Below are 21708 nucleotides of genomic sequence, written 5' to 3' on the forward strand. Positions count from 1 at the left end.
CCCTCTCCTGTGCCTAATCTGTGCTGGTGATTGCATCCAGCAGCTGAAAATAAGCTCTTGGAAGGAGGGGAGGTGGTGAAGGGGAGCTGCCAAGCAGGACTATTTATACTGGATGAGTCAGGCCCGTGCCTGAATCCAGCCAGATGCTGGGGAGCTGGAACCCAAGGGCAGCCTGCAAAGGACATAGCCTTGGATGAGAGGCTCTTGCCTGCAGCAGCTTGTTTACTGTAAGGTTCAGACTTGTCCTGTTTGTTCCCCATGACGGACTGCACCTTTCCCTTCAGCTCTGCCACACAACACTTGCTGCAGCTGGATGAGGAGCAGCTAGATCAGTGGAAGTACTCTCCACGTATAAGGTCCCGGTACCACCACAGTGAGCGCAGCCTGAGCCCAGTTGGCCAGGGATGCCAGAACAGCCGGTTGGAGCCACTGGAGTGCCGGGATCTGCTGGTCCAGAATGCGCTCTTCACTGGGGATCTGGAGATGGTGCAGAAGTACTTCACCAAGACTGCAGCTATCAATCTCATCATTGAGACCAAGGGTGATGAGCTGCGCTGGACTAGCAGGAAATTTGGTGGGTGTGCAGGGCTGGGACATAGCGGGATGGGAAGTGCCCAGGATGGGGACCAGAGAAAGAGCACAGGCACCTGAGGAAAGTGTTGAGAAGAATCCCCAGTGGTGGAGACAGAGTGGTGGAAGAAGAACTTGGGAAGAAAGGCTTTTGGATGAGGAAGGAGGATTCTAGGGCTGTAGAACAAATGGTAGTAGGCTTGTTGAAGGTGGCCAGGGGCAGATCTACTGGGAAATGGTGAGAATAGGGCCCTTGGAAGGGCTGCTGGAAAGGAACATAATCAGGACTGTCCTGTTAGAGATTGCTGGGATAGATGTGAAATATATGTGAGGCGGAGAGAGTGCTTGGGTGAGAAGGCATCAGGTGGCATAAGGATGCTTTTCCTGCCTTACGTCTTAAGTTGGGTCTGTTAGTTCATTAGAAACTGGAGGCTGTGACATGCTTTGGGAACAGCAGAAAGGTCTTAGTGGTGCCCTTTGGACAGAGCTTAGCCCCTATCCTGAGGAAGAGGCGTGGCTGTGCTTCAGCCTTGTAGGCAGCTGCGTGGGGACCAAGCCACAATTCCTCTCTATCTACCTATTCCTGCTGCTGTGGTGAAACCCAGGTGTGAAGCAGAGCCATTGCAACCCCTGCTCCAAACACTATATTTGAGAAGCTGCAGGGGGGTTGATGTGGGAGGGTTAACAGTGATGGAGGGGGGCTGTGCTCCAGAAGAAAAGCATTTGCTGTTTTGCTTTCTTTCACATGTGGGGTTTACACCCTGCAAGCTGTTCTATTCTGTGAGATGGATTGGGCAAGGGGAGCAGAAATCAAGTCTACCAGAAAGATCATAGATGTTGGAAGCAAGCTTGTTCTGAGTGACAGGAGATAGAAGCTGGTCATCCTTAGTGTTTCCTCCCGTCTGTAATCCTCGCTGTACCTTGCCCAGATGCATCTTGTGGCTACCACACGTGCTTCCACACTCTCTGGTCCCTTTTGCTTACCTTCTCATCAGTGTCATCTGTGAGCCTTTCAGTAAGCAGCATAGTGATGTGTTAAAGGGAGAGATGTGCTTAGCAGTCTGGAAGTGCATGTGTCCTTGCCTCTGTCTGTGAGTAGTGTGGTGCAGGCAGATTCCCAGAATTTAAGGTGGGGAGTGTCAGGTGTGGAGGGGCCATCTTTGCACCACTCTTTTCCACAGAAGGTTGGTGGCAAAAGCCCCCTGGTTCCAGAATGGAAGAGTTGTTGATGAAGGCCACTTTCCTAGAGGTGTGGGTTCTTCTCAGGTGTCCCGGCACAAAGCTATGGAGCACACTGATAAAGCTTGACCGTGACTGAGTGTTTTGTGGGGATCCACACTAGCAAGAGACAGATAAGATGGGCTTGCAGATGCAAGTGCTGCTACTTGTGGGTGGTGAGGATTATTTACTGAGTTCCTAGATTTGTACAACCCAAGTTTTGAATTGTTACAGTCCACTTATGAGTAAAAATACAGAAGGTATTACCCTTTGTGTAACTGAGACCACTTGTGAGAAAAAATCTTAATTGCACATTTTAACTCCTGTCTTATGCTGGGCTGACAGACACTTGAACAGCCAGTCAGTCTGCTTGTGAAGGTTTGTGCCCCAAAGAAAACAGAACAGCTGATGTAAACCAACTTCACACAGAAATTGCTCTTATCGCCAAAGTTTCAATATGTGAAAAACCCAACCAAATGAGATCATTCATCAAGCACAGACCAAAAATGTACTGCCAAATTTATCAGATAAGGGTATAGAAAAAACCCAAAGCAAATCTTCATGCTACCTAAGGCTTTGGTTTTGTATCTCACTGGCCTGCAGGGACAGTTTCTTAAAACTTACCCAGCTGGTGACCTTAAAAGTAGATTCTAGTGACCTGGTCCTTCCCAAGTTGTCCATATTGATATTTTAAGAAGCCCAGAGGAAGTGCAAATTGTATGGTGTTACTGACACTAACTCACATAGCCTTTTACCTCCCTGGCGATGCTTTTGTGATTGGGAACCTCAGGCTCTCGTGGGATACCTGCTTATATCTTTGGGGAAACAGAGGATCCCAGCAGGTGAGAGAGTCTGCCAGGTGCTTCCCTCTTTTTACCCTTTCATGCACTACATTGTAGCCAGACAAGGTGGTGAAGTCTGCACAGACAGAGGATGCTGGAGACTTGTCAGTATAGAACTTGGTCATTTATTTTCATTACTGAGAAGGGTGAAGTTCCCTATCTTACACTCCTCTCTGGTTCCCCAGGTAATTGTTCCTTGGTGGTCTATTGAGGTCACTTAACTTGTTTTTACCTGCATGATCTGAATAGTTCCATGACACAAAATTAAACTAAACACTACTAGTCTTCCATGCAGTTTGATGTGTTCTTTAGAACATATGGTCTGAACAAAATGCACACGATGCTGATGAACTGTGTGAGCTAAGTGCACTGTTCTATAACCAAAGCAGGGTAGGGTGGGTTTATACAACTAGGTGGGGACAGGGGAAAATGCCATCTCAGGTGAAAGGACAGCAGTGAGGAACCCCAAGTGAGGGGAGTGTCAGAGGATGGGAAAGGGAGTACTAAAACCATTCAGGAGTTCCCAGCAAGGTTGAATTTCAAGGAAGAGTAGAAAGGGGTCTAAAGGATAGTTACCTTCTATGTTTTTACTTCACTTGTAATGCACTGTTTCCCATCCTTGTAGCTGTTTCTACCTGTCCTTTGGCTTTAAGCTCGGATTAAAAAGAACTTTCGTGTGGCTTGTTTAAAAACCTGTTTAGTGCCAAGAGCGCGGGTGGGACTAGCAAATGGAGGTGCAGTGCTGGAGATTTGCAAGGAGCCAAGGGCTGGACAAAGGTGTGCTGGTGGTGCGTGGAGGCAGCTGGGTTGTGCTGTTGTGGTCTGGGCAGCAGCTGGGTGACAGCAGGCTAGTTGGGCATGAGACTACTTCCCTCTCTGCTTTCTTACTGATGTCCTGTCTCCATTTCTACCCTTCAGGCTACTCTGGTACCCTGCCTTGCCTAGGGGTTTCCCTTCACAGCCAGTGACTGCAGAGATACTGCTGCCTGAGAGGAGTGTCCTTCTCAGCCTCTTGGCCCAAACATTTGGTCACAAGGTTTCCCAGAATAGAACAGCTGAGACCCGAGCCGTACCCAGCCTGGGCCAAGCAGTGATGTGACATGTCCTCCCTCCCTGCGGAGTGCCCCAGGGCAGACAGGCAGCCTGTCAGCCAGGGTAGAGGGCACTGGTGGGGCTGTACCCACGGGCTCAGAGTCTGGCTGGTGAGGTAGCAGCAGGTCCTGCCCTGGTTTCTGCAGAGGGTCTGGGTACTGCCTCATGGGTAGCACCACAGGCAGAGGAGACAAGAGTCAGGAGCCCATTTGCACACGGAAGGTGGATGGCCCTGCCCAGGTCTACTGGCAGGCCCTGCTGACTGGGGATCAGGGGACTGTGGCCAAGATCCTCAGCGACCCTCAGAACAATCTGAGTCCCAATGCTGTGTTTGACACCAGCGACCTGGAAGAGTGGAAAAACTACCGCTTCAACTTCCGCTGGCTGAGTATGCAGGGGCGTAGTGGGCAGGCAGCGTGGCCCAGCTGAACAGGGGCTCAGAGCCTTTTGCTTACGCTGCAGGGCATTGGCATTGCTGGGATTGTGTGTTACGGGTGCTGTTTGGGTTACGAAGGAGCAGGCGTGGGAGTGAGAGCGCTGGGATGGGGTTGGGTTGCACTGTGCTGCTTGCGGGAGAGTGTGCATGTGTCTGGGAGCGCGAGGTGCATCTGGGGTATGTGGCCCTTCTAGCAGGGGTTTGTGCAAGTGCTTGGAAACTGCCGGGGTTTCCCCATGGGGCAAAGGAGATTCAAGTGCCAGGTTGTGCTCCTTCTCTGACTGGCCCAGTAGCCTGGCTCTGCCTGTTCTGTGTGCAACCTGTGCTGGGCTGCTGGTTCTCTCTGTGGGTTGTGCTGGGCAAGAAATTGTCACAGCCCTGCATTAGGTCTTCGAGATGGTTCAGTTTGAACCTGGCCCTGGGAAGCGCAGTTGACCACATGCTGCTTCTGTGAGAAAGAGGTGAGAGGGATGTTGTGTTGAACATGTCATGCAGTCTGGGATGTGGTCCTCCAGCCTAGCCTGGAAGTGCAGCAGGAAGCATAATTTAAGGAGCCTTTTTGCTGTAACAGCGGCAGGCTGTTTGCCAGCAGACCGCACCAGCTCAGCGATGGTTCTGGCTGGGTCAGCATCTTTGAGAGTTGGCAGGTTTCAGCCTCTTGCTCTCTCCTAGGCCCTAGATGTCCATCACTGCTGAAGCTTGCTTGTCTGCACCATGCTCAGGGCTGGCCTGAGTCTCCTGTGTGCATGGCAACCTGCTCCAGCACCTCTTTGTTTTACTGTGGTGCTTCACGCATGGTGCTCCTCCCAGCCACCTTGCTGCTTTCGGCCCTGCCTGTACCCCTAGGCCCTTCATTCGCTGTGCTCCTGTCAACAGAAATCCTGTGCTGCATGACTGAGCTGCAGGTGAAAATCGCACTTTCTGGGAACAGCCTCTGCCCCAAGGCTCCTGCTCCGTTGAGCTCCCTGACAGTATGGCTGTGGAGTCTAAGAGTCATCCCCAGACCTTTGCCTTTGGCAGGCCAGTCCAAAGGTAGGGACCTTGCAGAGCAGGGACTGGCAGGATGCGGCAGTCCTTGAGGGGAAACCCGAGTCTCTCAAGAGGGGATGTACCTCAGGTACCCTGGGGGAAAGGGCAGGTCTGGGCCCAGTGCTTTTGTGCACTGTGGCTGGACATGGCTCCCTGACCTCTCTTTCCCTGCAGGACTGTGGTCTCTGAGCTATGAGCAGGAGCTCACCACGCCGCTGCACATCACAGCTAGCCGGGGCTACACAGACTGCCTGCAGTTCCTGCTGCTCAGGGGTGCTGCCGTCAACTTTGCACCAGGGGGTAAGACTGCTCTGCATGAGGCTTGTGCAGCAGCCAGTACAGACTGCGTGCGCCTGCTGCTCAGCTTTGGTGCTGACCCTGAGGCTGTCTCTGAGGATGGCTACAAGCCCCTGCATCTCTGCAAGAGCCCAGACTCCATCGAGTGAGTTCCACCCGGGGGCATAGCGGGCCTCCCCCCCCTTGAGCCTCATCCTGTGTAGAAGGGGTCCCTCCTCATCCCTGCAAGTAGACTGGTGGTTGCAGCAATAGCTGCTGAATGGGGTGGCCTTACTGCCTGTTCCTGGACCAGGACCACCTTTGAAGTCCAACAGATGACTGCAAGTTCAGCCCTCAGCTGATGCAGCTGAGCTGGGTGCTGCTGTCTTGCTACCTACCAGCAATGCAGAGCCGGTGGTTCACACCGCGAAGCTCAGGGCGTGCGCTCTGCAGGCAGGCCTCCATGGGTGTGTGGGAGCAGACTCTGGGTGCGACAACGCTTACTAAAGATCTGTGGAAAGTTAGCTAGAATGAGGATGACAGTATCTCTGCTCACCAGTCATTCTGGCTTAAAACCACTACTCAAGGGCATAAGGAGCAGGGATTTTCGGACTCTTGGGAAAAGTGAAAACCGTGGGATGGTACAGACTTGGGAGGTGGTGGGGGTGGGAAGCAGGATAGGAGCTGGAGAAGAAGAGCCTGTCACTGAGTCATCTTGGCCTACATAGGTGTGTCCAGCAGCTGCTGCAGCATGGTGCCAGTGTGAACAGTCAGACGGAGGAGGAAGACGACACAGCACTGCATGTAGCAGCACGGCATGGCCTAATAGACCACGTCCAGCTGCTTCTGCGCTATGGGGCAGAGCTGGAGGCAAAGAATGAGGAGGGGCAGACGCCACTGAATGCTGCCTGTGCTCAGCCCCATCAACCCCAGGACATGGACCGCTACTACCGGGTCTGCCAGCTGCTGGTGGAGAGCGGTGCTAGCATCAATGCTGCAGATAGGGACCGCCAGCACCCACTTCACCTGGCCTGCAAGAATGCCAACGCTCAAGTAGCAGAGTTACTGCTGGCCCGGGGTGCAAATGTCAACGTCATGAACTACAGTGGCAACACGGCGCTGCACAATATCCTGCAAGCAACCGCCTACAAACTGGAGCACCACCCAGAGCTTGTGGTGCGAGCCCTACTCAACTACGGTGCCATCCGCATCTGGCCTGGCTCCCTCCTCAAGGTGTGGGGCTCACGGCTGTGCTGGGAACATGGTGGGAAGGGAAGGCTGAGAACATCGTGGCCCCAGTGAGAGCAAGGGTTTTCTGTCACAGCAGGGCTTGCTCTGTGCCAGCCTGCTTGCTGTCCTGTCTATCTCTTCCCAGGGGCTCGGGGAGGGGGAATTGGTATTACTGGTAAGGGATTCCCTGAAGATTTCTCCTGGGGTATGTTCTCCTGTAGGGCTCTCCTGCTTGTCTGTTAAGCTATGTGGACAGTACTTAACCGGTTCACATAATCACTTGCCCTGGAAAGTGTTGGCCCTTGTCGTCTCAGGGGATGTGTTTCCTCTTTGGGGCGTACCCTCCAGCTCATGCTGCCTCTGCAAGACACCAGCAAACAAAGGGTTAATTTCCTGTCTTAATTCCTGAGCAGTGCAATAATTACCCAGCCCGGAGATCAGCAGATTGCTCTCCCCTTTGGGAAAATACAGGAAAATCAACAATTAACACTAATTAATCTCCTATTAACGCCAGATAATGAGGATCACTCGTACAGCCGGAATAGACTCTGACAGCTACTGCTGGCCTGGGCCCTGGGGAGTGGGAGCCAAGAGCCGGGGGGCGGATCTGCCTCTGTGCACCTATGCATGGGTGGGGTGCGCTCCAGAGGCCACACTGGTGGTGTAAGATACACGGCACCAGTGTGTCGCTTGCACCTACGTGTGTTCTTAAAACATGGGCATGGCACACACCAAAGATGTGTTCCACAAAATATGTATGATGTCTTCCTGGGGCTCTGTGTAGCAGCTAATGTGGGCACAGTGATTCTTAGGACACCCATTGCACACAGCACAGGTACAGGATGTCTCTGCAGCCCCATGCCGAGCAGGCACAGTACATCCCTGAGACCCCTGTGTAGCCCGCAACAGAGCATGGTATGCCTTAGTCTTGCTGCACGCAAAATGGGTGTCAGTCCTTGCCTCAGAATGGTTCATGCTCTAACTAGGTTGCTAAAAAAAGCAAGAGATGGGGATTGGGGCATTTTCTGGGACAAGGAACAAATACACTGCATTGATCACAGTTTTGGTTGTAGGATATCAGTCTCCCTATCCCAATCTACAAAGGAAAGGAGCCTGGTGTAAAGCAGAGTGTTAGTTGCTCATGAGCTACTTGCAGCAGTGAGGCAGATGAAGGAGATCTGCTTCCCAGCCATGTACGTTAGTCCCTGCATCTGAGGAGAGGCTGTGGGGACTCAGTTGTGCTGAATGCAGCCGTGCTGTGTGCGTTGGATGTTGGTTCAGTCACCCTCTTCGCAGGAGTGGCACTCTGGCATTTCTCACCGTCAGTGGGTTTGATCTCTTGGGACAGCATGAGGGAAGGACGTTAGTTCCCTAGATTTACCAAGGCTGGTTTTGATCATGTGCAGCTTTTTAAAGGTGAAGGTAGGGCTTGCAGGACCCTTCCCAAAGGCTGCGTTCATCTGCTTTCTCCCTGGCGCAGGTACTGCGGTACTGCCATACCTGCCCCCGTGTCATCGAGGCCCTGATGAACAGTTACGATCACGTGCGTGTCTCCGAGGACTGGGTGGAAGCCGTTCCAGCGGAGGTTGTACAGGTGAGAGAATGCATGCTGCTGGCTGGAGAACACGCAGCCGGGCTACCGTGGCAGGGTGCCAGAGGAGGCTTGAGGCTGAGGGGGGCTTGGGGCAGGGCAGGGCTGGGGCTGGGTGGAGATTTGCAGGGCGTAGGGGTGGTGGTGTTGGGGGATAGGGAGGATGCACCATAGTGAATAAGGTAAATGTATGTCTGGTTCTACCTCTGTTCCCAGGGTGCTATCTTCAGCTTTATCTGCCTCTGGTCCTTTCTTCTCTCTCTGTAGAAATACCCACGTTTCTACCAGTCACTTTTCTCCCTGGAGCAGAGTCCTCGCTCCTTGCAGCACCTGGCTCGCTACACACTCAGGACCTTCCTGGAGGGCCGGTTGCTTATGGTCCTGTCTCAGCTGCACCTGCCAAGGGCCTTGCACCATTTCCTGCTGCTCAGCTTCGAGGATGTCCTCTACTAAGGGCTGCGGTTCCAGTCCTACCATGCCTTTCTGTGCAGATATTCCACCCTTGCCGGTGCAGTCTGTGCCTTCCCAGCTAAGCCCTTTCCCTTGCACACCTCCTGCCAGGCCACATCAGCCCCCTGTGCCAAACCTGTCACTGTGTCCCTGTCCCAGCCAGCCTTGTGCTCTGCCTTATGCACCTGTTTTTGAGCATTCTGTTGACCCATACTAAACAAGACAATCTCAGAGTCGCTAAAAAAAGCAAGAGATGGGGATTGGGGCATTTTCTGGGACAAGGAACAAATACACTGCATTGATCACAGTTTTGGTTGTAGGATATCAGTCTCCCTATCCCAATCTACAAACTCTAACCTGAACGAGCAGCTCTGGTGCCCTGGGCATTTGCTGGGAGCCTGTCTTCAGTCAGTTTGTTTACAGTTTGTTTACAGTTTGTACCCAAAGGTGTTTGGAATAAACCCTAGTCTTTCGCTATACCTACCAGAGTACAACTTCTGCCTTGCCTTGAAGACTGTCCTGACAGAGCTCATCCATGTGACATGCCATGTGTAGAGCATTTGTTTCTGCGATTTAAAGACACAGTTGTAAAGAAATCAAAGCACTAACCATCCTTTAAAGATTTGCTGTTAGCTAACCCGTTCCTGCTTCTGACTTAAGGAGTGCCTGAACGCTGACTGGCAGAAGGTACGCTAGGGCAGCACTGCAGCGTGCTCCTCTTGGTGCACTGGTCTTTCAAGGCCTCTGTTAACATCCGTTCAGCACCAGGACACTGGAACACACAGGTCTGAAGGCTAAGCTGACCCCATGCTTCTGTCTTTTTCTGCCTCTGTCAGGACACAGGGTGTAGCACTGCTCCCCTAATTATCCCCACCTTACACAACTAGACCATGCTACTCTGAAGTAGCAAGCTTGAAATAACTGAGGTTCAGCGTGCGATTCCTAATGCACTCATACCAGCGATGCACCACAGCATAAATGTTGACAGGATACAATAGGAATGTGTTCACATGTTACAGGCTTAAAAAAGGTGTTAGGAAACCAGTTGTGGCAGCCTGTGTGTGCTGGTACTACTATTGCAGTGTGGAGATGGTATAACTCAAAAAGGTTTAAGAATGCACTTTGTGACATCCATGGGCAGAGAGGTGAGGTGTTGGCTCAAGGTGATGTACCAACACTATCTGCAAAACAGGGATGAAGGGAGCAGGAGAGTCAAAGCTTTTAACATACCTGGAGAATGGCCCCTACTCTTACCAGGCATCAGTAGCGCCTTTGCCTTGAACCAGAGCAGGAACCCAGCCCAAAGTCACCACCTTCCTGCTGGCTGTGCTCACGTCTGTTCAGGGTGATCTGTTTATGGGAACAGGTCCTGTAGTCTTATTCCCAAATTCTAACCACCACTTTATAGTTTTCATTTTTAGCCAGATCACGTCTGTGACTGGGGGAGGAGCTGAAAAAGGAGGTTCTGTCCCTTTTGGTGGCAGCACAGTCTGGAATTGCGTAGCCTGAATGGGTATCTTTGGTGCGAAGGCAGTCTGCAGAGCAGTATACGTGGGGCTGGTTTACCGGGCCTTCTTTCTAGCACTGTCCATGTGCCTGCAACAGCATACATTCTGTAATGTGTACTCAGCCACTAACATAATATCACTTTAAGGACAGGGAAGGATTGATTTAATAGTTTGCTTTATTTTGTAATTGTTTCTTGCAGCTGTTAGACCTAAAGCCGCACCTCAGCTCTTGCTGATTACTTTTGCTAGTTCTGAAGTCTGCTCTTCGTTTGGGTGATGAGAGCAGCTCAGGTTGAAAGGGGTGAACCTACAGTGGTTTTTTTCTGCAAACACAGGAGCATGCAGTGCCACTGCATACATGGGCAGGCCAGCTCCTGGCACTGCCAATTCCTCTTTGGACAGAGGTGTCTTGGCATAAACAGGCACCTGTTGTAATGAAGGACCCATGCTGGGGCTGCAGGTTTATTTCCAGGGTTCCTTTCAGAGTCACCGGGTTTGCAGGCACAGGATCCCAGCGTAAGTGGGAGGGCTGAGGTCAGACAGGTGGCCCAGGCAAGCCATCCCTAGGCACAGGTCTTCATTGACTAGATTTCATCTATGGTCCCACTGAAATTAAAAGGGCATGATTTAATTGTGTGTGTTAGGATACCACCAAGTAACCATTTTTCAAGCAATGTGAGGCTAGCAGGAAAAGGGGAATATCTTTTACAGAATGACTGATTTAACTGGGGGGGAAAAAAAAAACAAACCAAACCAAAAAAAAAAAAAAAACCTTACCAGAAAAGCTTTTGGGCACTCAAGCCCTTTTTCAGAACTGAAACGATCAGAAAAGTTCAAGCTAAGTGCAGGCTGAGAACAAACGCTCTGAGTTTAATTCAGTTATGCTAATCGATTAGCAATTGATTTTTAAAAAAACATTTACAAAACCAGAATTTAAAAGGTTTGATGTTCCAGAGCACATTTTGGCAATGAAACAAGTTGTGCTACTTTTTCTCAGGTTTCTAAAGGGAAAATTCTAATGCAGCATTGAACGTACTTGGTGGGACAGGAGTTACGCCAGGGAAATTTAGCTGTCCTGAGTGTGAGGGCTATGATCTCAACCGAGGAGGGCAAGCATGTGACATTATTAGCACGGGGCATGTGGTTCTGATGTGTTTTTACCAACTGCCACAGGCACAGGCAGCTGCTGATTGCTACTGTGTCCCAGGTTCACTGGGAACGTCTCTTGGACGCATGCTGTTGTTCCAGCTTCAGCATACACCTGGGTTTTTGGGCAGATCAGTCAGGAAGAGACACCGTCGTGACTGGCTGAAGTAATATGAGTCCACTGCCACGTTCTCAGTGCAGCTGTCCAAGTGGGAGTGATGTGCTCAAGAAAAAAAAAAAATGCATCCCAGTTCTAGACAGAAGTTTCCATCCTAGCTGCAGCCACTGGGTCTTACTCTGACCCTCTCTGTGCAGTCAAAGCATTGCCTGTTCCTAGTAGCCCTTTCCTTTAACTGAGAGAGCAACTCCATGAGTATCTCCCTGTAGGCTTCCCAGCCTCAAATATCTGCTTGACTCTTACTTGGTCGGTCCTGTTCCTCAGTAAAGAGCATGGCATGCCATAATGGGTGGACTAGTAAACCATAACGGTACCTATAGAAGGGTACAAGGACAAAGCAAGTATAGAAAAGCCCTTCACTAGGTTGCCATCCCCCCCCCCCCCCCCCCCCCGCCCCCCGAGCGCTGTAAATTGCATTTCAGGTACCTTTGAGTCAAAAGGGCATCTTTGTATTTAGTAGTTGTAGAGAAATCCGCCCCCCCCCGCCCCCATAAATTTGACCAGTCACTTTTTGGACCCATGTATGTTTGAGCATTCTGATATCCTTGTGGCAAGGATAACTTAACTGCAGATTGTGTTGATCACCTCCTTTTATTTGTCTTTACACTGCCACCTTCTTGTTTCATTTGATGACCTTTAACTTGTATTCTAAGAATATGTGGGCAACTGTAGTCTGTTCCTCTTCATCATATTATTCAAAACTATATAGATCCCTGTCATTTCTCTCCTCACTCAGGCTGGAATTCTATTCAACTGTGTCGTTCCCTGTGTGGAAGCTGTCACCCTTAACCACAAACACAGGCTTTCCCTGTCCCTTTACTGATCCTAATGCATCACTTTGAAATGAAAGGACTAGAACTGCACACAACATTCAAAATGTGTTTACACTATGATTGTGTAAGAGTTATTCTTAGCTGTCTGGATGCGAGATCTACACAAATGCCTTAGGAACCTTAGACTCATATTTGACATTACTTGATTATTTACGCAGTCCAGGAGGATGGCCTTGGCAGCAATACCCCCCCATTCACATGTTTTGTGTTCAGATGGCATATGTTGCAACCTCTACATGTTTTTCAGACTCATTACTGTCTAGGATTGCTGTCCCTGTTTTAAAATGAAGCTCACATTCTTCTTTCCTTTATGTTGCACCTTATACTTAGACATAACAAAACAAGTTTTTAATGAACCTGGTGTTTCAAGCAATCCAGATCAGGTTGTCTTGGGCAAGTACCACCTGTTAGTTTTAGCATCCCAACAATTCATTTTTATCTACCCCAATAATTTTATCACCAGTTGTTTTTTATTTTCTCCCTGATTGCTAATAACGTATAGCATTGATACGTGAATAGAATACAATTAGAAACACAACCGTCAAATGGCTATATAGAATAAGTCTTCTCAGTTACCCAATTCTTTCCAATCTGTTAATACTGATCACACCGACTGTAGCATACAGCTAATTTTATTTATTAGAATGTCAAGCAGAACTAAGTCAAATGACTTACAGGAGTCTAAGCATGCCATATCTGTCTAGTTAGCTCTATCAAACTTGTAGGCTTACAAACGTTACATAAAATTATTTGAAAATACCTCTTTCAAATTACATTAATTTGAATGACAGTAATTTGGGTTCTAACTTTTACTAATTTACCCAGGGCATCCTTTGGCTGCTTTTCTGTGATTGCTTGGGATGTATGTTGAACTAACTGCTCTGTAGTTTCTTGGATAGCTGTGTGAACACATTTAAATACTGGCAAGACACTGGATTTCCACACCCCTCCCCCTCCCCCCCCCCGTTATCTTAAGTTCCCCAGTGTGCCATGATTTGTTATAAAGAAAAAAAATCAATGGTTTAGTGAACTTGTTAGCCAATTAAATACTCTTGGATGTAAGTTATCCTACTGCAGATTATAAGAATTGTTACTTAAACAGTTTCTCTTTAGCATCTTCCTTAATTACTGATGGAATAGAAAGTATTTCATTACCACTGTAAAATATGAATATTATCTATTGTTGTTTCAAATACAGAGCAAAAATATTTGTTGAGTTCTTGGTTTTCATTATGCAGAACATCTGTTTACACAGAAACCTGCAGCCCAGCGACTGCAATTCTTTAGATTCTCTGCTTCTGGGGCAACCTGCTCTGGGGTTGACATTTCAAAAAAATTGAGAGATTGGAGAGGGTTCAGAGAACAGCCAGAAGTGAATTACGGATTGCCAGTGATTCCTGGCAGTGGGAGTTCTGGAGAGGTGTTTGTTGGACACACCATTGTCAGTCTTTGGAGTCCTGTGTGCAGCCGTAGGCACCTGTTCTTTGGTCCCAGATTTACAGGGCAGGAAGGCTTAACAGCACTTCTCCAGAAAGCACTGTGGGCGTGCAGCTGAACACCCCCTCCATGTCATCTCCATGCTGACTCCCTTTGCTGGTCCTCAGCTGCGCCTTACCTAACTTTCTGAGGGGCAGGCTGCAGAGCATTGACAGTTCTTCTGACTGGCACTTAGAGGTAAAACCAGATCCAGTGGCTGGAAATTGAAGCTGGGCAAACACATATTAGAAATGAGACACATTTTTAATAGCAAGGGTAATTAATCTACTAGTTAATTGCATCTTAGACTAGTTTATCGTGGTGGATGTAGATTTCTCACCTCTGGCTTTTTTAAAAATCACCAGAAGATCTGCCCTAGCCCAGACCAGAATTCATCCTGCATGGTGCTTAGCCCAAGTCCCAAAGAGATCAGACTGCTTAATTACAGATCTATGATCCATAGTCTTGTCGTTCTTCCACGCTGGTCTAGCACTGGCCTCTGTCACCACTGGGACTGTGTTTGGCCCCAGGGTAATGAAACAGTTTCATGTTTCTCTTAACAGTGCTGCTCACTTCACTGGTACTTCATTGATGTCTGTGACTTCCCCTTAGCATCCTGCATTTTGTAACTACTGGTTTGTACCAGCTCTGTCAGCTTCCTTGCTCTAAATTTGCTGCCTGCACTGGTTTCTGAAAAAAACATTCTGAAATAAATGGTGATACTAGTTTATAATTTTATTTAAATATTTGCTTGTATTCAATTTCTCTCACAAGCTTTAGCTTTGAGACTTCAGCCATTTGGAAGCGCTGAGCATGTTTCACCCTGTGGGACTGGGCTCACTGTGGATTGCCAAAGGACCTCAGGGCTGGATGTGACACACAAAGGCAAACTCCCACCTCTCACCAGTCCACCAGCACATGAGGACCTCACGGGGCTGCCCCATGACACAGAATCATAGAATCATAAAATCATTTAGGTTGGAAAAGATCCTTAAGATCATCAAGTCCATTAACCTAACACACTGCCAAGTCTGCCACTAAACCACATCCCTAAGCACCACATCTATCGCTAACTACTTGGGAGAAGAGCCCAACACCCCCCTCCCTGCCCCCTCCTTTCAGGCAGTTGTAGAGAGCGATCAGGTCTCCCCTCAGCCTCCTCTTCTCCAGGCTGAACACCCCCAGCTCCCTCAGCCGCTCCCCATCAGCCCTGTGCTCCAGACCCTTCACCAGCTTCGTTGCCCTTCTCTGGACATGCTCCAGCACCTCAATGTCCTTCTTGTAGTGAGCAGCCCAAAACTGAGCTCAGTATTCGAGGTGCGGCCTCACCAGTGCTAAGTACAGGGGGACAATCACTTCCCTGCTCCTGCTGGCCGCACTATTCCTGATACAAGCCAGGATTGGCCTTCTTGGCCACCTGGGCACACTGCTGGCTCATGTTCAGCCGCTGTCAACCAACACCCCCAGGTCTTTTTCCACCAGGCAGCTTTCCAGCTGCTCTTCCCCAAGCCTGTAGGGCTGCATGGGGTTGTTGTGACCGAAGTGCAGGATCCGGCACTTGGCCTTGTTAAACCTCATCCAGTTGGCCTCGGCCCATCGCTCCAGCCTGGCCAGGTCCCTCTGCAGGGCCATCCCACCCTCCAGCAGATCGACACTCCGCACCACTTGTTGTGGTCTGCAGACTTACTGAGGGTGCACTCAATCCCCTCATCCAAATCGTTGATAAAGACATTAAACAGAACTGGCCCCAAAACTGAGCCCTGGGGAATACCACTTGTGACCAGCTGCCAGCTGGATTTATCTCTGTTCACCACGACTCTTTGGGCCCGGCCATCCAGCCAGTTTTTTACCCAGCGAAGAGTACACCCATCCAAGCCATGAGCAGCCAGTTTCTCCAGGAGAATGCTGTGGGAAACGGCATTAAAGGCTTTACTAAAGTCCAGGTAAACAACATCCACAGCCTTTCCCTCATCCACTAAGTGGGTCATCCTGTCATAGAAAGGGATCAGGTTGGTCAAGCAGGACTTGCCTTTCATGAACCCATGCTGACTGGGCCTGGTCACCTGGTTGTCCTGTACATACCGCGTGATGGCACTCAAGATGATCTCCTCCATGAACCGAGGTCAGACTGACAGGCCTGTAGTTTCCCAGATCCGCCTTCTGGCCCTTCTTGTAGATGGGTGTCACATTTACTAACTTCCAGTCATCAGGGACCTCCCCAGTTAGCCAGGACTGCTGATAAATGACTGAAAGTGGCTTGGTGAGCACTTCTGCCAGCTCCCTCAGCACCCTTGGGTGGATCCCATCCGGCCCCATTGGCTTGTGTGCATCTAAGTGGTGTAGCACTGATCCCACCTGAGGAGGCCTTCAGATCAGCTCTCTGACTCACAGCAGTAGGAGCCTTGGTGTTTGCCCCAAGCTGCAGCCCCACACAGCAGCACAGCCCCTCTTTGAGCAGCTCCATGCAGAGCTCTGCTGGACTCACTCCAGTGGCTGATTTTGCCCTACAGCAGCTCTCCCAGTGCCAAGTGCTTCTGGTACTTCACTGTTAGGAGTATGACTCCAAATGCTTCCTGCACGTCTGTTTCCATCCAGACACTCTGCAGCAGATGCTGATACTTCTGGGGTGCCATGCTCTGCAGGTGAAACCCGGGGGACCCCTTTTGTACAGAGGCGTTCTCCAGGGCCTGTCAGCCCCTGCTCTGTTCCTCCGGCTCATCACCAGATGTCAGCAATGCTGCTCACATCCGCGCAGTCCCACCCACCTCCAAGCACCGAGCTCCTGGCTGCAAGGCTGCCCCTTGGGCTCCTGTGCCACATGGGCTTGGGCCAAATGCAAGCACATGTTTGAAGAAGCCTGTGACTTCTTAAATTCGGTCCTATGCCTGGCCAGCCTTACTTCGATTCCTGGAAAATACTACAGCAAGTAAGGCTGAGAGAGTTGGTGGTGTTCAGCCTGGAGAAGAGAAGGCTCCGGGGAGATCTTATGGCAGCCCAGTATTTAAAGGGGGCCTACAAGAAAGATGGGGGACAAACTTTTTAGCAGGGCCTGTTGCAATAGGACAAGGGGTAATGGTTCTAAACTAAAAGAGGGTAGATTTAGACTAGATATAAGAAAGAAATTTTTTACAATGAGGGTGGTAAAACACTGGCACAGGTTGCCCAGAGAGGTGATAGATGCCCCATCCCTGGAAATATTCAAGGTCACACTGGATGGGGCTCTGAGCAACCTGATCTAGTTGAAGATGTCCCTGCTCATGGCGGGGGGGTGGGGGTTGGACTAGATGACCCTTAAAGGTCCCTTCCAACTCACACTATTCTATGATTCTATTAATTTGTAAGTGCCTGGACACATACCAAGTTGGTCAGACCAATCCTACTTCCTTCTGTATCAGGCCAAAGAGCCTGTGGGGAAGGAACAGAAGGAACAAATGTTGTGTGTCTTAAATGTCTTAATTTCATGTTCTTTCACATGAGGTTCTCAGAATGAAATTTAAAAAAGACAATATAGAGTGAACTACTACTAGGTGAGAGCATAACTAGTCAGAAAACCCTATTTAGAGTTAGCTATCAGTAGTCAAACTGCAGTGATACTTAGAGGGTGTTACCTGGAGGTCTGTCCTGCATCTGGCACTCTAGTTCTAGAGTATTTAAAGACTTGTGTCCTGGTTTTGGCTGGGGTAGAGTTAATTTTCTTCATAGTAGCTAGTATGGGGCTATGTTTTGGATTTGTGCTGACAACAGTGTTGATAATACAGGGATGTGTCAGTTATTGCTGAGCAGTGCTTACACAGAGTCACCTTTTCTGCTCCTCACCCCACCAGCGAGCAGGCTGGGGGGCACAAGAAGCTGGAAGGGGACACAGCTGGGACAGCTGACCCCAACTGACCCAAGGGATATCCCACACCATATGACATCATGCTCAGCGTATAAAGCTGGGGGAAGAAGAAGGAAGGGGGGGGATGTTCAGAGTGATGGTATTTTGTCTTCCCAAGTAATAATTACGCATGATGGAGCCCTGCTTTCCTGGAGATGGCTGAACACCTGCCTGCTGATGGGAAGCAGTGAATGAATTCCTTGCTTTGCTTTGCTTGTGTGTGTGTGGCCTTTGCTTTACCTATTAAACTGTCTTTAGCTCAACCTATGAGTTTTCTCACTTTATTCTTCCAATTTTCTCCTCCATCCCACTGCGGGGGAGTGAGTGAGTGGCTGTGTGGTGTTTAGTTGCTGGCTGGGGTTAAACCATGACAACTTGCATGAACGAATGGACATGAGGCTTATTCAATCTGCAGAAGACACTGTGCTGGTTGGGGTTAGGCCAGCAGGACAAATACCAAGTTCTGCCCTAGAACCAGCGGAGCCCAGCTGCAAAGGCCTTAGTAGGGCCTGACCTGCCAGAGGTGGTGCGAGCTGAGATGTGCAGGAACAAACATGCCACATACTGCCCATGACCAGCCACGTGCTGCACAGAAAAGGCACAGCTGTCATGGCATGCACAGATGAGAGTCCGGTCTGTAAAGAAGTGCTACATCGGTCTTCTCTTCTGGAGGTGCAGTGACCACAGCGTAGTGGGCGGGCTGTGGCAGGAGCAGAGGACATCAAGAATGATAAGAAGACAAGGAAATGATCAACAAAAACAGCCTCAAGGACCTGGAGCTGTATATTCCAAAGAAGAGAAAACTGAGTGGTAACAAAATAACAACATCCAAACATGGAAAAATTACTAGAGCATCTGTCCTATGAGGAAAGACTGAGCGAGCTGGAAGTGTTCAGCCTGGAGAAGAGAAGGGTCGGGGGATCTCATCAGCATATATAAATACCTGAAGGGAGGGCGCAAAGAAGGTGGAGCCAGGCTGTTTTCAGTGGTGCCCGGTGACAGGACCAGAGGTAATGGGCACAAACTGAAACACAGAAGGCTCCATCTGAACATCAGGAAACACATTTTCACTGCGAGGGAGACTGAACACTGGCACATGTTGCCCAGAGACTTTGCTGAATGACCCTCCTTGGACATATTCAAAAACTGGCTGTAGATGACCCTGCTTGAGCAGGGGTGGTTGTACAAGATGACCTTCAGAGGTTCCTTCTAGCCTCCACCAGTCTGTGATTCCGTGATGCTGTGACTGAATGAAGAGAGACCTCTTCTTCATAATGCAGGACCCAGGACTAGCAGGACTGTTCTTATACACTGAGTCCACATTAGATGATGGTGCTGTAGAAATCAGAGCCACTGCATCTTGTGATAAGCCAGTACCATATTGCCAGCTGAAGACAGGCATATCAGCGTTATTCAGGTACCAGCCTGTATTGTGAATTGGGTTGCATAACACGTTTTGCTCTGAATCCTGCATCCTGCACTCTGAGAACATGACCTTTTCTTATAGGCTCTTTGCTTCACAGTCGTGAAACCCATGTTCATATAGTGACCTGCAGATGATGGATGTCATCTGAATGAAAGCATCCAGAGTGCCACGCTCACATAAGTGCTGGGGCAAAGTGGTGCGCTTGGAGAGAGCTTCTTCAATTCTAGAAGTGCAAGAGGTATCAGGCCTGGCTCCTGGAAAAGACCATCTGCTCATGGGCCAGATACACCTACATTGGCTGAAGGCAACATGCACAACCCTAGCGCTTGGGCACACCTGTCCTCTGGCATTGCTCCCTTGCAAAGCTTCCTTGGTGACCTCCAAAGGGCACATTATGCAGTGATACTCCCGTCCCCTTGCCTCCTCCTTGCAGCCAGGGACTGACAATGTGCCAGGTAGGCCATCTTACAAACTGGGTCCCATCTTGCCTGCTGAGGACCCTGCACTGCCCTGAGCAGTTTTCTTTTCATGAAGCTGATGACTTTCTGGTGATGGTTTCCCTCTGGAGATTTCACACTTGCGTGGCTTGCTTTCTCCCTTTCTCTTTCTCTCCCCTTTCCCTCTGCTTCTCTCTCTGTCTGATGCCAGTTATGCTTCCTGAGCAATGTCTCTGATCAGCATGGGGAACAGCCATGCTGCAGTTGAGGAGCTAGACGGAGTGAACATGTTGATGCTCCTAGGAGACCTTATCCAGATAGGAACTGAAGACAGCTTTGCAGCCCAAGTGTGGACATTGCTTTGGGAATGTTGCCAAGAATGCCCAGTCTTGGTCTGCTGTACAAACACAAGCCAAAAGAAACCAAGAACTTTCAGCAACAGCCAGTGCCAGAATGGAAGTGAGACAGTACCACAATTGTGCCAATATAAGCCAGCCCTGTGCCTTAGGAGCCCAGTAAATTATCTGAAGTGTTTGGCTAATATCACTCTCCCAGAGCAGGATCAAAACCCAGGAGTGAAGGAGGTGTTAGTTCTCCTAAACAGAAAAATCTTCAGAGATGTGTGAAAGGCTCCTACCTTATCCAGGATTAGAAAAATGAAAAGGAGATGCACTTGCCGGGTGAAGACAAGTCGGGTAACAGTGCCATCTTCCAAGTTGAACTCTCATCTGTATTGTGAGTGGGTTGAAGCGCTCAACCCAGCTTCCAGCTGAAGTGGTGCTTGCGACCGGTCCCATCAGGCTGACCCCTCTGTGCTTTGTTTGTGTGTTGGTGCTCCTCAAGCAGACTGGAGCAGAGTAAGTGTAACATGTTACCTGGGACGTGTAGTCACTGTAATCACTGCCAGCAGCTTGCCTGCAGATCCTACCCTGGCAATTTGCCTGCATCCCCATGCTCACAGCTCTGTGTCTGCTGAGCAGCCTGTTCCTGCAGGGCACAGGGTCTCAGGGACCTGCCAATGAGTCTGGGGGAGCAGCAACATTTGCTGCTGGGGCCATGTCTAGTACCAGGTTTAGCTGGTGAAGCTCCCAGCTCCCAGCACTGTTTTCTCCCCTGTCCCAGGGGAACCCAATAGCAGACAGCCATGCTGCCCACAGAATCTGCACAAATTTGTCCTGGGTCCTGCCTAAGGTTGAGCTGCTCATGGACTTGCCTGGAAAAAGCCACTGTGGCTGGCTTTCTCTGGGCTGGATAAGCTGTGGTCCATTAAGGATGACTCTGAGCTTATGCTGAAAGGCAGCCAGGGAGGCAAGGTGGCATGCAAAGGATCCCAGGGAACTGATAGTCACAGGGGGTTGAGCTAGCTCTGTCATGTCAGTGCTGTTGCTCATGTGCTCTAAGACCGTTTTAAAGTGGTCTATGCAGGAAATCTGTCTGCCCAAGTTGTGGGTGCAGGAGTCAGGAGAGATGCCAGGGAAGGTTGAGCTCCCCCAGGTATGGCTGTGCTCCACTGTGACAAGGTCTGGGGTATGATGTGCTGCTTGCTTGATAGACTGGCTGGTGAGGGTGCCTCACATGTGCGTTGCCTGTGGTTTCTGCCTCACCTGTGGGGCCTGGGGTTAAAGGGTAAGGGGAGATGGTGCAGAGGTGCCTGCCTCGGCTGCTGTCATCCTGGCTGCTGAAACAGTTGCTTGGTGTCTTAGATGGCCCATGTGCCCTTAGCAAACCCAACAGCCTTCAGTCACCAGCTCTCAGAAAGTATTCCTTTGCTAACACCATGCAGGAGCTGTGCTCCTGTGCTCTCTGTGTGCCCAGTGGGCAACTGGGAGCTGAGCCACTGCAAGTCCTGCTGGGAGGCCTTTGTGGCTGGGATGAAAGCCTTTGTTTGTCAGTGTGGGAAAACGAACAATTTTCGGATCAGGAAGACCCAGCTTGGGGGCTGCTTCTAGGTACTCTGCTGAACCACGGACGTCACAGAAGTTGGTACACAAGACAGGCCACTGTTACCGCCGGCCTTGTGCTAGGCTTATCAAAAAGACAGGTACGTGGTGTTGCTCTAGAATGCTAGCTCTGCCCTTAAGTCCTAAGATGGA

The 21708-nt window shown here is 49.9% G+C and overlaps 1 protein-coding gene across 1 annotated transcript; it reads left to right on the forward strand.

The window, feature by feature from the left end:
* The first annotated feature begins 258 nt into the window (after window positions 1–258).
* ASB10 (ankyrin repeat and SOCS box containing 10) lies at window positions 259–8737 on the forward strand. The gene is made up of 5 exons (XM_009485598.2): window positions 259–574; window positions 5362–5629; window positions 6192–6696; window positions 8174–8287; window positions 8552–8737. Exons 1-5 carry the CDS (start codon window positions 259–261, stop codon window positions 8735–8737), a joined length of 1389 nt encoding a protein of 462 aa, XP_009483873.2.
* Window positions 8738–21708: the final 12971 nt, after the last annotated feature.

Source organism: Pelecanus crispus, chromosome 2 (genome assembly GCF_030463565.1).
Source record: "Pelecanus crispus isolate bPelCri1 chromosome 2, bPelCri1.pri, whole genome shotgun sequence".
Taxonomy (NCBI): Eukaryota; Metazoa; Chordata; class Aves; order Pelecaniformes; family Pelecanidae; genus Pelecanus; species Pelecanus crispus.

Coding starts and splice junctions, on each gene's coding strand:
- ASB10 (XM_009485598.2), top strand. CDS start 259: ATGACGGACTGCACCTTTCCCTTCAGCTCTGCCACACAACACTTGCTG. Junction 5,630..6,191: donor AAGAGCCCAGACTCCATCGA/GTGAGTTCCACC, acceptor TGGCCTACATAG/GTGTGTCCAGCAGCTGCTGC. Junction 8,288..8,551: donor TTCCAGCGGAGGTTGTACAG/GTGAGAGAATGC, acceptor CTCTCTCTGTAG/AAATACCCACGTTTCTACCA.